General features: G+C 40.0%; 1 protein-coding gene across 1 annotated transcript in view; it reads left to right on the top strand.

Moving 5' to 3' along the window:
* The window catches only part of LOC131198280 (sodium channel protein type 5 subunit alpha-like), an 86,426-nt gene extending 70,630 nt beyond the window's left edge, over nt 1–15,796 (top strand). Inside the window, 7 exon segments of the mRNA XM_058182767.1 lie at nt 1,162–1,290; nt 2,983–3,192; nt 4,580–4,636; nt 7,368–7,509; nt 8,878–8,978; nt 11,612–11,882; nt 14,640–15,796. Coding sequence (XP_058038750.1) covers nt 1,162–1,290; nt 2,983–3,192; nt 4,580–4,636; nt 7,368–7,509; nt 8,878–8,978; nt 11,612–11,882; nt 14,640–15,796 — 2,067 coding nt within the window.
* The last annotated feature ends 276 nt before the right edge of the window (nt 15,797–16,072 follow it).

Here is a 16,072-nt window from a genome sequence, read left to right as displayed (position 1 = left end):
ATGAAGTACTAGTACTGCTTTATAAGGCCTTGGTAAGACCTTATATAGGCAAGACCTTGGAATATTGCATCCAGTTTTGGTCACCATGATGTAAAAAAGATGTTGAGACCAGGGATGGCTTCAAAAATTTTAGCAAGGGGTTCTCTGCCCAGTTGATGGATGGGCATGGCCATGGTGGGCATAGCCCAGTCTTCCTGCACCTTGGGGGGGGCATTTTTGTCCTCCCCGGGCTCCAGAGGCTTTCTTCGAGCCTCCGGAGGGCGAAAATAGCCTCCCGAGGCTCCGGAGGCCCTCTGAAGGCTGGAAACGGGCCCATTCCCAGCCTTTCCAAATTTCCGGTAGGCCTGTTTTTTGCCTTCTCCAAGCCTCCATGCATGCCCTGCACTTACCTGCATCCAAAATGAGCTGTGTGAGGAGTCCTGGGAGGGGAGGGCGGGGCAGGGCCAGCCAGGAGTAAGATTTGGGGGTGTTCCGAACAGCACAGAATCTTAGCTAGAAGTTCTCCCGAACCCCTGCGAACCCCCAGCAGCCCATCCCTGGTTGAGACTCTAGAAAAAGTGCAGAGAAGAACAACAAAAATTGAAGCTAAAACATATGAAGATGCCTGCATGAATTGTGTATGTCTAGTCTAGTAAAAAGAAGGACTAGGGGTGACATGAAAGCAGGGTTCCAATATCTGAGGGGCTGCCACAAAAAAGAGGGAGTCAAGTTATTCTCCAAAGCACCTGAGGGCAGGACAAGAAGCAACAGGTAGACACCAATCAAAAGGAGAAGCAACTTGGAACTAAGGAGAAATTTCCTAATGCTGAAAATAATCAATCAGTGGAACAGCTTGCCTTCAAAAGTTGTGGGTGCTCCATCACTGGAGCTTTTGAAAAAAGACTGGACAACCATTTGTGTGAAATGATATAGGATCTCCTGCAGGAGTTTGGACTACAGAACCTCCAAGGTCTGATGTCCTATGATTCTAAGCTAGTGAAGGCAACAGATGGAGAGAACAGTAAAATGGGGATGGGGGTGGGTGAGAGGAAACTATAGGTCAGGGCTTTCATAGCAGGCTTAGCATTGATATTTCCTAAATTTCTTAGCATGGTTTTTTTCCTGAAAGTAAACCAGAATTACAAGTTGTCTTTTGAAGTCTACTTTTCCTGTTTTTCACAGGTTTCTTTTCCTATGGCAAGAGGTGTATCAAAGACAAGACAGTGTGACAGCAATATCTCCACAAAATCTCTAAGAACATTGAGGGCCCTTAGACCTCTCCGAGCACTGTCTAGATTTAAAGGAATAAAGGTATTAAACCTTCCTTCCTTCCTTCCTTCCTTCCTTCCTTCCCTTCCTTCCTTCCTCCCTCCCTCCCTCCCTTCCCTCCCTCCTTTCTTCTTTCCCTCGCTCCCACCTTCTCTTTTCCTTCCTTCCTTCTCTTCCTTCTTTCCTTCCCTCCTTTCTTCTCTCCCTCCCTCCCACCTTCTCTTTTCCTTCCTTCCTTCCTTCCTTCCTTCCTTCCTTCCTTCCTTTCTTCCTCCCTCCCTCCCTCCCTTCCTTCCCTCCCTTCTTTCTTCTCTCCCTCCCTCCCACCTTCTCTTTTTCTTCCTTCCTTCCTTCCTCCCTCCCTCCCTCCCTCCCCCCCTCCTTCCTTTCTTCTGTCTCTCTCTCCCTCCCTCCCTCCCACCTTCTCTTTTCCTCCCTCCCTCCCTCCCTCTTCCAAAGATTATGTTTCAAATACCGTATGCCTATCTTTTGGAACTAGATTTTGTTTTATTTCAGAGGAATAGGACTGATGCATTGTTTCAGCCAGCAGTGAAATCCGGCCGGATCTATCCCGGCTCGTGCGAACTGGTAGCGCCAGTAGTGGGAGGCTCTGCCCACCCACCGGGACATCATTATGTCCTGTTTTTGACCCTCTGTGCATGCGCAGAGGAGGTGTGCGTGCATACAGCGCACGCACACTCCCGGGTGTTCCCGTTCCCGAACCAGTAGCGAAGGTAAGTGGATTTCACCGCTGGTTTCAGACATGGCTCTTTCTATTTTGAGTATTGCAGGAATATTAGAGAACATTTAACATTCTAAGAAAGATTCTAATGAAAAACATTTGCTGCTCCCCTAGTCAAATTCAGCCATATATTTGAATAATGCTGCTTTACCTAACATACATCACTTTTAAATTAGGAATTTATTATTCAAAATACCACCCTGTGGAGTGGGGGGAAATTATCCTCTGGATACATAGCTGCACCTGCCAACCTGCCTGACATGGTTTGAAACTTTGAACTCATGAATTGTCTGTTTTTTTCCCCCTTTTGGTCCATCTGTTTTTCTCCCAGATTCTCCTGATTTTTAATGAAGGGGAAGGAAAACATTTTGAAACTTCAGCTGGTCTAGAATGCATGGGCAGGTGCAGTTTGGGATGGACCAAGGTTTGTCCAACTTGAGGTACTCGGATCTTGTAGGGAAGCTGTTCTGCAGGACAATGTTTCTCAATCTTACCAACTTTAACATGTGTGGACTTCGAAAGTACTCATTTGTTCATACTATAGTTAGCTCTTGACTTACAAGAGTTCATCTAGTGACTGTTCAAAATTACAACGGCACTGAAAAAAGTGACTTATGACCGTTTTTCACACTCACGACCGCATCCCCAATGGTCACATGATCAAAATTCAGACACTTGGCAACTGACTCATTTATGATGGTTACAGTGTCCCGGAGTCACGTGATCCCCTTTTGTGACCTTCTGACAAGCAAAGTCAACAGGGAAGCCAGATTCACTAAACAACCGTGTTACTAATTTAACAACTGAAATGATTCACCTAACAAATGTGGCAAGAAAAGTTGTAAAACGGGGCAAAACTCACTTAAGAAATTTTTCACTTAACAGCATCAATTGTGGGCTCAGTCTGGTCATAAATCAAGGACGGCCTATACTATTTGTTCTTGCAATGGAGATTGATTGTGTATATCTCCATTTTTCTTTTTTTCTTTAAGGTTGTTGTGAATGCCCTGGCCGGAGCTATCCCTTCCATTGGAAATGTGCTTCTTGTCTGCATTGTACTATGGCTCCCATTTAACATCTTAGGAGTGCAACTGTTTGGAGGGAAATTTTCATGTTGGAACGTTGAAAACAAGAATAGTTGTATTAATAAGACAATCAACTTTGATCATGTTGGGAATGGCTATCTGGCTCTCCTTCAAGTGGTAGGTTTAATAAAATGGATATTAAATATCTTTGAAATAATAGAAAATATTTATAGGTCAGATTTTGGATTTTGGCTGTGGTTTGCTCTCCAAGCTTGTTTCGATTTCAATTTCTGAATGTTTTGTTACCAGACTAGACAACATCATCAGCAGGATTCTCTTGTCCTGTTCTCTTTAGCTTATAAATGTCTTGAGTGCTAGTGTGGCCAGTTGATCATGTGATTGGTTGTTTGTTTGGAGCCATATTTAATATAGATATTAAATATCTTTCATAAGGTGTGTGCAGCCAGAATGTGTTATTAATAGAATAGAATAGAATAGAATAGAATAGAATAGAATAGAATAGAATAGAATAGAATAGAATAGAATAGAATAGAATTTTTATTGGCCAAGTGTGATTGGACACACAAGGAATAGCAGATTGTTGAAAGTTGATTTGTGGGCAAATTTGCTTGGGAGAAAAAGCTATGAGGTGACTTTAAAAAACCAGTCCTGGGGGGAAAAAAAGACAATTAAAATGTGCTTGTGTTATTTGGACAAAGTCCAAATGCAACCCTTTGCATTTATATTGCAGAGTAGAACAGTTAGTAATTATCGTTAGTATGATGGCTTCTATAGTTAACTGAACCCAGTATTTTATAAAATAGAGAAATGAATCTTGTAGGTGTATTATAAATAAAATTAATAATAGTCATAATTAGTTCCCCTAACTTCAGAAGTAAAAATATAGACAATATTACCTAAAACAAAAGGAGTTGAGTCTTGCTGCCTTGAGCAAAAATTGGTCATCTTTTTTTTTCTTTTACATATCAGCAAAACATGATTGTCTTTTAATTATTCCTTTGTCAGCCAGATGGGATGGGAGAACTAAATCTATGTCTCTATTCCTATCCTGTTCTGGACATCAAAAGAGGCAGATGGATCAAGGGAAGTCAATAATGTTCTCCCTTCTTAATTTTCTGTGATCTTTCATTTCAAATTAAAATCCTCTAGCCCAGTTGTAATATTTGAAGGGAATAAGACAAGAAAATTATATGCTTAAAGTAATAGCATTATAAATAAGGTGTGGAATAATAATAAAATAAAAATACAGTAAGGTGTGGGAAAAGTAACTCCATTGTTTTATATTTCTATGTTTTGTCCAAGAAAATTAAATGCTTGTTATCTGCATCTAATAAGGATTTTACCAGTATATATTTCTGAAGAAAAAGTAGCAAATGAATTTTGCTTTAAGTACAGAAGAGGCCCTGTAGTGGCAGACTGGGGAAAGGCTGCAATGATTTTGAAAACACAGTAATGTCTGCCTCTATCAGACAAATCAAAGAGAAAAAGCATGGAAAACTTTAATAATTTGGCTTAATAATATCTCCATTTGGTTTTTTTCCAGGCAACATTTAAAGGCTGGATGGATATTATGTATGCTGCAGTAGATTCAGCTAATGATGTAAGCTGTAAAAAAGAAGTTGCTATGTTTCTCTTTTTTTCAGATATCTTATTGTTCAATTTGCAATCTTGCACTATTGTCCCCAAAGCTGTAGTTTTCTAGCTTGAGCATTAGAGAAGCTCTAAGATAACATTTGCTGTTGTTGTTGTTAGTTGTGAAGTCGTGTCTGACCCATCGCGACCCCATGGACAACGTTCCTCCAGGCCTTCTTGTCCTCTACCATCCTCTGGAGTCCATTTAAGTTCACGCCTACTGCTTCAGTGACTCCATCCAGCCACCTCATTCTCTGTCGTCCCATTCTTCTTTTGCCCTCAATCTTTCCCAGCATTAGACTCTTCTCCAGTGAGTCCTTCCTTCTCATTAGGTGGCTAAAGTATTTGAGTTTCTTTTTCAAGATCTGGCCTTCTAAAGAGCAGTCAGGGTTGATCTCCTCTAGGACTGACCGGTTGGATCGCCTTGCAGTCCAAGGGACTCACAGGAATCTTCTCCAGCACCAGAGTTCAAAGGCTTCAATTCTTTGGCGCTCAGCCTTTCTTATGGTCCAGCTTTCACAGCCATCCATTGCAACTGGGAAAACCATTAGCAGATCTTAAAAGCTGGTCTACATTGGGAATAGAAGAACAGTAAAGAATTGACATTTATCAGTTGACATTGTTTAGGTATAGATTTGGGATTAAATACTAAAAAATAAGAACATTCAAATTTCTTTTCAAATTTGGGAAATTATAATTCGGCTGTAATATTTTTATGACATGTAGAAAGCTCACCGGTGAAATCAATGGCAAAGAAAAATTTTAAATTAGCCTAGGTTCACACTTAATGTTAAACCAGGATTTTTAAAAAAAAACCTCAGGTTTTGTTAAGGCTTAACATTTGGGGTCACACATTTTCACAAGCCATCATGGGTCAGATCAGATTAAATTAACAAGAAAGGCTCCATGTTATAGTTTAGCATGAAGTATGAATCTTTGCCACTCTTGCAACATGTGGATAAGATAGGAAAATGGAATGGCCTGCCTCCAGAAATTGTGGGTCCTCCTTCACTGGAGGTTTTTAAGAAGAGATTGGGCAGCCATTTGTCTGAAATGGTACAGGGTCTTCTGCTTGAGAAGGAAGTTGGACCAGAAGACCTCTAAGATCCCTTCCCACTCTATTATTCTGTTATACAGATTTCCAAATTCCCTGCTTGGAACTCTAAAACAGTTGTTTTCATAGCTTCTGTTGAATATTTGGCTAGTTGTGATAATAATGATAACCCAATAATTACTCTTTCCTAGTTGGAGTCTAAGTGCCATTGGGCTCTAGATCAAGCAGGAGCTAGTGACGCTAAAGATAAATTTAGATGTGAAACAAAGGAAGGTTCTTTTCTGAAATAAGGGAAGGCAAAACCAAGCAAAGCAAATATTAAGTTTTATAAGGCAAAGCAGAGAACACCACAGCAGGCTCTGATTAGGCCAGGTCTATGCAGGACTATGCATTAGACTGCAAGGATATCAAACCAGTCAGTCCTAGAGGAGATCACCCTGACTCAATGGTGGAATCCAAATTTTTTTACTACCAGTTCTATGGGCGTGGCTTGATGGGTGTGGTGTGGCTTGGTGGGTTTGGTAGGGGAAGGAGATTGCAAAATCTCCATTCCTACCCCATTTCAGGGGAAGGATACTGCAAAATTCCCATTCTCCCCTCCCCCTGGGGTCAGTCAAAGGTGGTATTTGCTGTTCTCCGAACTACACAAAATTTCCACTACCGGTTCTCCGAACTGCTCAAAATTTCCACTACTGGTTCTCCAGAACCTGTCAGAAACTGCTAGATTTCACTCCTGCCCTGACTGTTCTTTAGAAGGCCAGATCCTGAAAAGGAAACTGAAATACTTTGGCCACCTAATGAGAAGGAAGGACTCACTGGAGAAGAGCCTAATGCTGGGAAAGACTGAGGGTAAAAGAAGAACGGGACGACAGAGAACGAGGTGGTTGGATGGAGTCACTGAAACAGTAGGCATGAGTTTAAATGGACTCCAGAGGATGGTAGAGGACAGGAAGGTCTGGAGGAATGTTGTCCATAGAGTCAAGATGGGTCAGACACAACTTTGCGACTAACACCACCACCACCAAAAACAACAATGCATTATGGGAAGTTCAAACGAAAGATCCTAAAAGGCTTGAATGTTGACTCAGCAGCCATCAAGGATTAAACATTGCACTGAAGCTTAGTTCCACCTGAGCAGCTAGCCTGTTTCCTGTTAAATTAAGCATCTTGAATTAAAGAAGAAGAGTAAATAGTTTATTGATATTTTCCACAAGGAGAAAATAATTTTACTGAGGCTTTTGAGACAGGAAGTGTAGATGTCCTTAGTGCTGGGGAAAATGCAAACCAAATGGTATCATTTTGCATTAGCCTTCCAGATCAGGGAAGATGTCAGTTTTGAAAGCAATTGCTTTGCAATGCTTTTCTGGAGAGCGATTCGTGTTATGATGGGTCCTTGGTGGTCTTTGAGCTTGGTAGTTTTGCAGATATTTCATGATCCAAACAAGGCAACATCATCAGTGCTAGTCATTTTGCATATCCTGAAGAAAGGAAGTTGAAATCCAGAAGGATATTGGTCATCTGTGTCATATTAGCTTAAATTTATTAACTTAAGTTTAATAACAACTTATTAAATTTAAATTAGCCTGTGTTCTATACCTAATTACCATATGTTCTTTTCCTCGGTATTTTTTCCCCCTTATTTCAGAATTCCACCCAGCCATGTTTTGAAAACAACATATATGCATACATTTACTTTGTGGTTTTTATTATATTTGGATCCTTCTTCATGCTGAACCTCTTCATTGGTGTAGTTATCGACAATTTCAACCAGCAAAGAAAAAAGATAAGTATCTAACATAAATAGACAGCCAAGACTCATGAAGACAAACAGTTACAAACTCTTTCAAGGGTATCTAATGTCAATGTGTTAGTGTTGTGTTTTACAGCTAATCTGCCTTGCTCTCATTTTAAATACAGGTTGTCCTTGATTTACAACCACAATTAAGCCCAAAACTTCTGTTGCTACGTTACACATTTGTTATCTGAGTTTTGACTCATTTTACGATCTTTCCCGCCAAGTTGCTAAGTGAATCACTGCAGTTAGTAACACAGTTGTTAAGAGAGTCTAGCTTCCCCATTGACTTTGCTTGTCAGAAAGTCACTAAAGGGGGATTACATGACCTCGGGATAACAAAACCATTATAAATAAGAACCAGTTGCCAAGTGTCTGAATTTGGATCATGTGGTCATAGGGATGCCTAAGTCATTTTTTTCAGTGCCATTGTAACTTTGAATGGTTGCTAAATGAACTGTTGTAAGTCAAGGAATTATCTGTATTGCCTTACTACTTGTATAATCTTAGGTAGAAAGTCTGTGGAAAGACAGGTTGGGTTAACCTTTTGCTGCAAAACCAATGAGATGTTTTAAGACTATTAGAACTGTTTTAAGACCATTAGAACTGTCTCAAAGTACATCATCATCTCATTTCCATAGATTGTGCAAGCAAAACTTTCTGCCCAGGCATGACTTTTTTAGTTATCAGTTCCTTAACTCCTGGAGCCTGTAGGTGTCCGAAGGTGCTCTTGGCCTGGTTTCTTAGTAACCACCATCAATGGTTCACTTACTGGTAGTGCTATCTTTAGTAGTTTAGGTAGCACATGTATTCTCTAATTTTTTTAGGTCATACTGTCAATCAGATGACATGTCCTAGAAAATCAAAAAAGAAGCCATATTTTAGTTTAGACGATGTCTCTATTTCATGAGCGTCACAAACTAAATTAAGCAGCTCCAAGCAACAGAAGTAACAAAAGTAGCTACAAGTCACTTTGACTTCTAGAAACAAAAAAGCAAAAAAAAAAAAAGACTTTATGGAATACCCAAAGAGATTACTAGAAAAAAATATTTCATTTAAAGAACCACAAAGTTCTATTCTTATTATATCATAATTATGACTAACATTTTAGGATAGCTATACCCAAATTCAGGAACTTTTTTCGGTTAAGTTAAAGAGTATTTTAGAAGATGATGCATCCATCCATCTTTAACATCGAGTCAATAAATATTCAAATTATAAAGAGCTTTATCTCTTGAAATTCTGTTTATTGGTACTAGCTGTTTAGTTGGCTTTGGACAATTCTTGTCTTTTGAACAGAGATAAATAAATTAAAATATACTTTAGAAATTGAATAGCAATGTTATTATTCTCTTATACCTAGGTGGAGAACTCATCTTTTTGTCAGAGGATCAAAAGAAATATTATAATGCACTAAAAAAGCTTGGTAGCAAGAAACCACATAAAACTATTCCACGACCTCTGGTAAGGCCCTTGGGAACATCAATGCATTTGCATTATTATTAGCTTGGAAAGACTTTTCAGAAATTCTAGTAAAGCCAAACATAGAACATTTTTCCCCCTGCATGAGCCATGGTGGCGCAGTGGTTAGAATGCAGTATTGCAGGCTAACTCTACCAATTGCCAGCAGGTCGATCCTGACCGGCTGAAGGTTGACTCAGCCTTCCGTCCTTCTGAGGCTGGTTAAATGAGGACCCAGATTGTTGGGGGCAAGATACTGACTCTCTAAACCGCTTATAATAATAAATAATAATAATAATATTTTAATTTGTATACCGCCCTTCTCCCAAAGGACTCAGGGCAGTTTACAGCCACAGTAAAATACAAAAACAACACATACAATGCTAAAAACAAACATTAAAAAACTTATTCAATTGGTCCCATTTAAAATACAATATCAACCCTGTAAAACTAATAAATTTAAAACCCATAAAATCAATTAAAAATTTTAAAAGTTCAAAGTTTAAAAGTATCTTTTCTTTTATGTACACTGAGAGCATATGCACCAAGACAAATTCCTTGTGTGTCCAATCACACTTGGTCAATAAAAAATTCTATTCTATTCTATTCTCAGAGAGCCTGGTAAAGCACTGTGAAGCGGTATATAAGTCTAAGTGCTATTGCTATGATTCAATGTGTTACAAATCATACATGTGTAGGATTCAATGTGTCAGGAATTGCGACTATAATAAAGCCTGTATGACCAACCCAATTTTACGACTTTTTTTTGGGTAATCATTAAGGAAATGCAGCAGTTGTAAAGTAGCCACCATAGACATTAAGTTAAAGAGCTGATGTAGTTCCCATCTTCAAAAAAGGAAAAAAAACAGACCCAGGAAACTACAGACCTATCAGTCTGACCTCAATACCGGGGAAGATTCTAGAAAAGATAATCAAGCAACGAATCACCAAACACCTAGAAGCAAACAAAGTAATAACCAAAAGCCAAAATGGGTTTGTCAAAAACAGATCATGCCAGACTAATCTTATCGCATTCTTTGATAAAATGAGAGGAATGCTGTCGATATAATTTACTTTCCTGTGGAAAGGTCCAACATCGGAATTGGGTTCCTGTAGATGCATCAAACTGTCAAAACAATCTCTAAATAACCGGGAGACTAGTTGCAAGTAACAAAATTTTAAAGACTATGCCAAAGTCAGCTCAGATTAGTTTGCAATAAATCTGCCATCTTGAATCACAGGGAAAATGTCAACTAATTTGCATTCCTTACAGCTGGTTAATACAGAAAGTACAAAAATGTTATTCAGAATTACAGAAGAGCAGAGTTGGAAAGGGCGAAAGAGGTCTTCTAGTCCAACCCCCTATTCAAGCAGGAGACCCTATGCCAATTCAGACAAAGAGTTGTTCAATCTCTTCTTAAAAACTTTCAGCGATGTAGCACCCACAACTTTCATGGATTAATTGTTTCCAGTGTCATTAAATTTCTCCTTAGTTCTAGGTTGGTTCTCTTCTTAATTACTTTCAATCCATTGCTTCTTCTCCTGCTTTCAGGTGTTTTCAGTTAAGGTGATGTTACCCAAACTGGAATAAATTACCCCAGTTGGGATAAAAATAGTTTTTTCTTTGGGTAAACCCATCTTTTTTTTTTCCATGTGCACTTAATGTTTTACTTAAATTGCCTAAAAAGGTGTTTCAGATAAGCAATTTTCGATAAGGAAAGAAAAATTTTGGGAAGCACTGAACTAGGATCATCTGGTCCCAAGAGCTGCTGTGAATCCTATTTCTTTTCCTCATTACCTGCAAAAAGGAAATCAAATATATCACTACTGCCCCTCAGGCTAATCCTTGACAGCCAGGCAGGAAGGAAGCAATCAAACGTCTTGAACTTGATCAGCCAAATCTCTGGAGCAGTTTCTTTGATTCCTCATAGAGGAATCATAAAGGAACTTAATTAACTCGGCAACAGCAATAGAAACATCTCCTTGAAGCCTCCAGGACTTCCTCAGAGTATATAGGTCTTTCTGTCTTCCTGCTTCTGTTAGGTTAGGTTCTATTAGTGACTTCCAGATTGGGATAAATAATTATCAAAGGACTTGATGTAATTATTTGAACTGCTTTGGAATCTTGGCACTAACATCTTCCTCCCACCCTCCTTCTCTTTTCCTTTCTTCCCTCCCCCTTCCTCCCTCCCTCCCTCCCTCCTCCTGTTTTCCTTCCTTCTCTCCATCTCTTTTCCTCCCACCCTCTTTTCCTGTCCCTCCCTTCTTTCCTTACTCCTTCCTTCCTTCTTTCCCTCCCACTTCCTTCCTCTGCCCCTCCTCCTCTTTTCCTTCCTTTGCTCTCTCTCTTTTCCTCCTCCCTTTTCTGTTCCTCCCTTCTTTCCTTCCTTCCTTCCTTCCTTCTTCCTTCCTTCCTTCCTTCCTTCCTTCCTTCCTTCCTTCCTTCCTTCCTTCCTTCCTTCCTCCTTTCTTCCTTTTCCTCCCTCCCTCTATTTTCCTCCCTGTCCCTTCCTTCCTTCCTTCCTTCCTTCCTTCCTTCCTTCCTTCCTTCCTTCCTTCCTTCCTCCCTCCCTTCCTCCCTCCCTCCCTTCCTCCCTCCCTCTTTTTCTCCCCCTTTCCCTCCCTCCCTTCCGCAGAACCAGTTCCAAGGATTTCTTTTTGATATCGTAAACAAGCAAGCATTCGAACTGTTCATTATCAGTCTTATCTTCTTAAATGTGGTGGTCATGGCAGTGGAATATGAAGGTCAAGATGTGGCTGCTGACCAACTTCTTGAAAAGATCAACTGTGTCTTTGTTGCCCTCTTCACTGGCGAGTGTGTAATGAAACTGTTGGCTCTGAGGCTTTATTTCTTCAAAGACTCCTGGAACATATTTGATTTGGTGGTTGTCATTCTTTCAATCATTAGTAAGTAGACTTTTTTTTTTTTTTTGGCTTTACTAGGTCCTTTGCTTGCCAATGCTAACAGGCTACAAGGCAGATAATGTTTGGCATGGCATGCTTATTTACAGTCATCACAAACTTTCATTTCACATGTACATATAGTCCTCAACTTATGACCACAATTCAGCCCAAAATTTATATTGTTAAGTGAGACAGTTGTTCTGTCCCATTCTACAACCTTTTTGTCACAGTTATGAAGTGAGTCTTTGTAGTTGTTAAATTAGTAACACGGTTGTTAAGTGAATCTGACTGCCCCATTGACTTTGCTTGTCAGAAGGTTAGGACGCTGCAACCGTCATAAATATGAGTCAGTTTCCAAGCCCCTGAATTTTGATCACGTGACCACAGGGAGGCAGCAATGCTTGTAAAGTGTGAAAAATGGTCAAGTCATTCTTTTTCAGTGCAGTTGTGCCTTTGAACGATCACTAAATGAACTGTTGTAAGTCGAGGACTACCTGTTTAATGCAGACTTAGGAATGCACGGTTGCAAGAATTGATTGTAAAGTGTTGCATGAAAGAGAAATAATTCAGAATTTGGAAAAAGCAAACTGGCACAGCAGCAAACCAATAGATCTCCGGATCCTGTGTCCGTGTCTGTGTGTGGAACACATTTTAAGAAAATAATCCACCAATTTGCTCTCTTCGGCAAGATCCCAACTACCTTTACCCATCATTAAAAATCTGCATTTATTTATTTATTATTTTATTTTATTTTTTACAAACATATCAGTTTGGGAACAGTGTGGCATCTGAGTGTCTTACATTTTAATACAAATAAAATAATATTCCTCATATTTACTACGCTTGACAAGCTTATATAGGTTTAATAATAGTACACATATTTTGTTGAATTATACTCTTACGTTATTTGATTATTCAATATTTCAATGTTATTTTTATGCCAATCATCATATTCTAAATGTCACTCCTTTTACTACAGATAAAACATTAATAATCGTATTTGTTGTATTTAACAGACTTATACAATTCTAATAGTAATATACATATTTATGTTAAATTACAACCTTCCATTTTTAATTATTCAATATTTCAGTATGTTATTTTTATGCCAATCATTTAATTAAATTTATTAATTAAAAGTATATGCTGCCCGTCTTATTAGCCACAGTGAACTGGTCTGGTTTGCAGTGCAATAAAAATCATAAATATAACAGCATTAAAAGTAATAACAAAAATCAGATAAAAACTATAAAAAGCACGAACTGTACAGAGATGCGGTCTTTTACTTCATTAGTGTCCCCATCAAGGTCCCCAAGACAACCAGCAGAGCCAATTTTTCAGATCCTTCTGGAAGGCCGAGGGGATGGGTAGGCCTTATTTATTTATTTATTTATTTAATCATATTTATATACCGCCCTATCTCCCGAAGGACTCAGGGCGGTTCACAGGCACTTAAAAAACACATAAATACAATATAAAAACAGTTAAAAAACTTATTCTAAAAGCCCGTTAATTAAAATATAAAAATAAAACCCAATTAAAACCATAAATTTAAAATCTAGCTCAGTCCTGCACAATTAAATAAATATGTTTTAAGCCCGCGGCGGAAGGTCCGAAGGTCCGGAAGCTGACGGAGTCCGGGGGGCAGTTCGTTCCAGAGGGTGGGAGCCCCCACAGAGAAGGCCCTTCCCCTGGGCGTCGCCAGACGACATTGCCTCGCTGACGGCACCCTGAGGAGACCCTCTCTGTGAGAGCGCACGGGTCGGTGAGAGGTATTCGGTAGCAGTAGGCGGTCCCGTAAATAACCCGGCCCAATGCCATACATATTTATAATATCCCGTAAATAACCCGGCCTTGACTTATGACCACAATTTATCCCCACATTTTCTTTCCTAAAGCAAGACAGTCATTAACTGGATTTTGCCCCGTTTTACAACCTTCCTTGCCACAGTTGTTAACTGAATCACTGTAGCTGTTAACATAGTGCCATGGTTGTAAAATGATGCTGCCTTCCCCGTTGTCTTTGCTTGTTAGAAGGTCATAAAAGGGGATCACATGACCCCTGGGACGCTGCAACTGCCATAAATACATGCCAAATGTCTGAATTTTGATCACATGTCCATGGAGAACTGAGATGGTCATTAAGTGTGAAAAACATTCATAAGACCCTTATTTCAGTGCTGTCATAACTTTGAACGGTTCCTAAACAAATGGTTTCAATTTGGGACTAATGCAGGTAGTCCTCATGACCACAATTGAGCTTGAAATTTCTGTTGGTAAGTGAGACATTGGTTAAGTGAGTTTTGCCCCATTTTACGACCTTTCTTGCCCTAGTTGTTAAGTGAATCACTGCAGATGTTAAGTTAGTATCCTGGTTGTTAAGTGAATCTGGCTTGCCCACTGGCTTTGTCAGAAGATCGCAAAAGAGGATCACATAACTTGGGACACAGCGACGGTCACACCTATGAACCAGTTGCCAAACATCTGAATTTTGATCATGTGACCATGGGGATGGCACAAAGGTCGTAACTGTGAAAAAAATAGTCCTAAGTCACATATTTCAATGCTGTTGTAACTTTGAACGGTTGCTAACCAAACCATTGTAAGTTGAGGACTACCTCTATTAAAGAATAGAGTTCTAAGTTTGTTTGTTTGTTTGTTTTAGAAAATTTATATTGCTGCCTACTCACACATGGCTACTCGGCAGCTCAAGTTCAATCGAAAGACTCATTGCAAGCGTATTTTGTTTTTCTCCTCCAGGCCTTGCAGCAACCCAGCTTTGGCGACATCTCAATTTCCCGCCGACCATCTTGCGTGTCATTCGTGTGATCCGTATCAGTCGCCTCCTGAGGCTGATCCGAGGCGCGAGAGGACTGCGCACCCTGCTTTTCGCCCTGCTGATGTCCCTTCCCGCTCTCACCAACATTGGGCTCCTCCTCTTCCTGATCATGTTCATTTACGCTATATTTGGCATGGCTAATTTCTCCTGCGCAAGTTGGCGCCAGGGGATCGACGACATTTTCAACTTCCAGACGTTCGGCAACAGCATGCTTTGCCTCTTCCAGATAACAACGTCTGCCGGCTGGGATGAGCTTCTGGGGCCGATGCTCCTCCATCAGGACAACTATATGTGTGCTCCGAACATCAACTCCAACCCACAGAAGAGCCCCTGCGTCAACAGCAAGGTGGCCATTGCCTATTTTGTCAGCTACATCATTATTTCATTTCTGATTGTAGTCAACATGTACATTGCTGTCATCATTGAGAATTTGAACATTGCCACCGAAGAGAGCACAGAACCACTAGGCGATGATGACTTTGAAATCTTTTATGAGATCTGGGCAAAATTTGACCCCACAGCCACCCAATTTATCTCTTACTCAGCACTGTCCAAGTTTGCAGATGCCCTGGCAGAACCTTTACGAATACCAAAACCAAATAGCCAGCAGTTGTTGTCCATGGACCTTCCGATAGTCAATGGGAATAAAATCCACTGTTTGGATATTTTGTTTGCTTTTACCAAAAGGGTGCTGGGAGAATCTGGAGAAATGGACTCGTTTGAGTCCCAAATAGAAGAAAAATATCCGGAGAAGATTGCTTATGAGCCGATCGTGACAACTCCCAAGAGAAAGCAGGATGAGTCTGCCATCATAATTCAAAGAGCTTTTCGGATGCATCTCCTTCAGAGTGCAGGAAAGGAGGCGCCTCAGGAACCCTTTGTGACTATCTCCTTGGAGAATATTCCAGAAGAGGAAAACTTATCTGTGTTCGGCCTGAGTGAAAATGAAGGCAGCCAGTCCAGTAATTCTCAGAGCTTGTCTTCGGTGGTCATTCCTCCATCCTATAGTAATGTGACTAGCATCGTTCCTGACATTCAACAGGAGGAGTCTTCTGGCCATCAGGATGATACAGAGTGATATTCCTCTCACTGATTTTTCTCTTGTCACAACAGGGTTTTCCTGGAAACAGATAATAACAATAATACTGTCATAAATAGTTAACTCGGGAGCTTCTCTATTAGTGTTAGTGTAAACTCTTACAGATCCTCAGTGGGAATTAAAGATTGCCTTGCAGCACAGTTTCCCAACCATCTACATTCCGGATGTTTTGTTCTTTGTGATAGTCTGAAAATTCTGGGAACCGTATCTCATTTCTGCCATAATGATTTATAGTATCTTCTAGAGGCAGCCTGT

This window comes from Ahaetulla prasina, chromosome 4 (genome assembly GCF_028640845.1).
Source record: "Ahaetulla prasina isolate Xishuangbanna chromosome 4, ASM2864084v1, whole genome shotgun sequence".
Lineage (NCBI taxonomy): Eukaryota > Metazoa > Chordata > Lepidosauria > Squamata > Colubridae > Ahaetulla > Ahaetulla prasina.
Note: the sequence above shows the minus strand (reverse complement) of the source record. Positions and strands in the feature narration are given on the sequence as shown.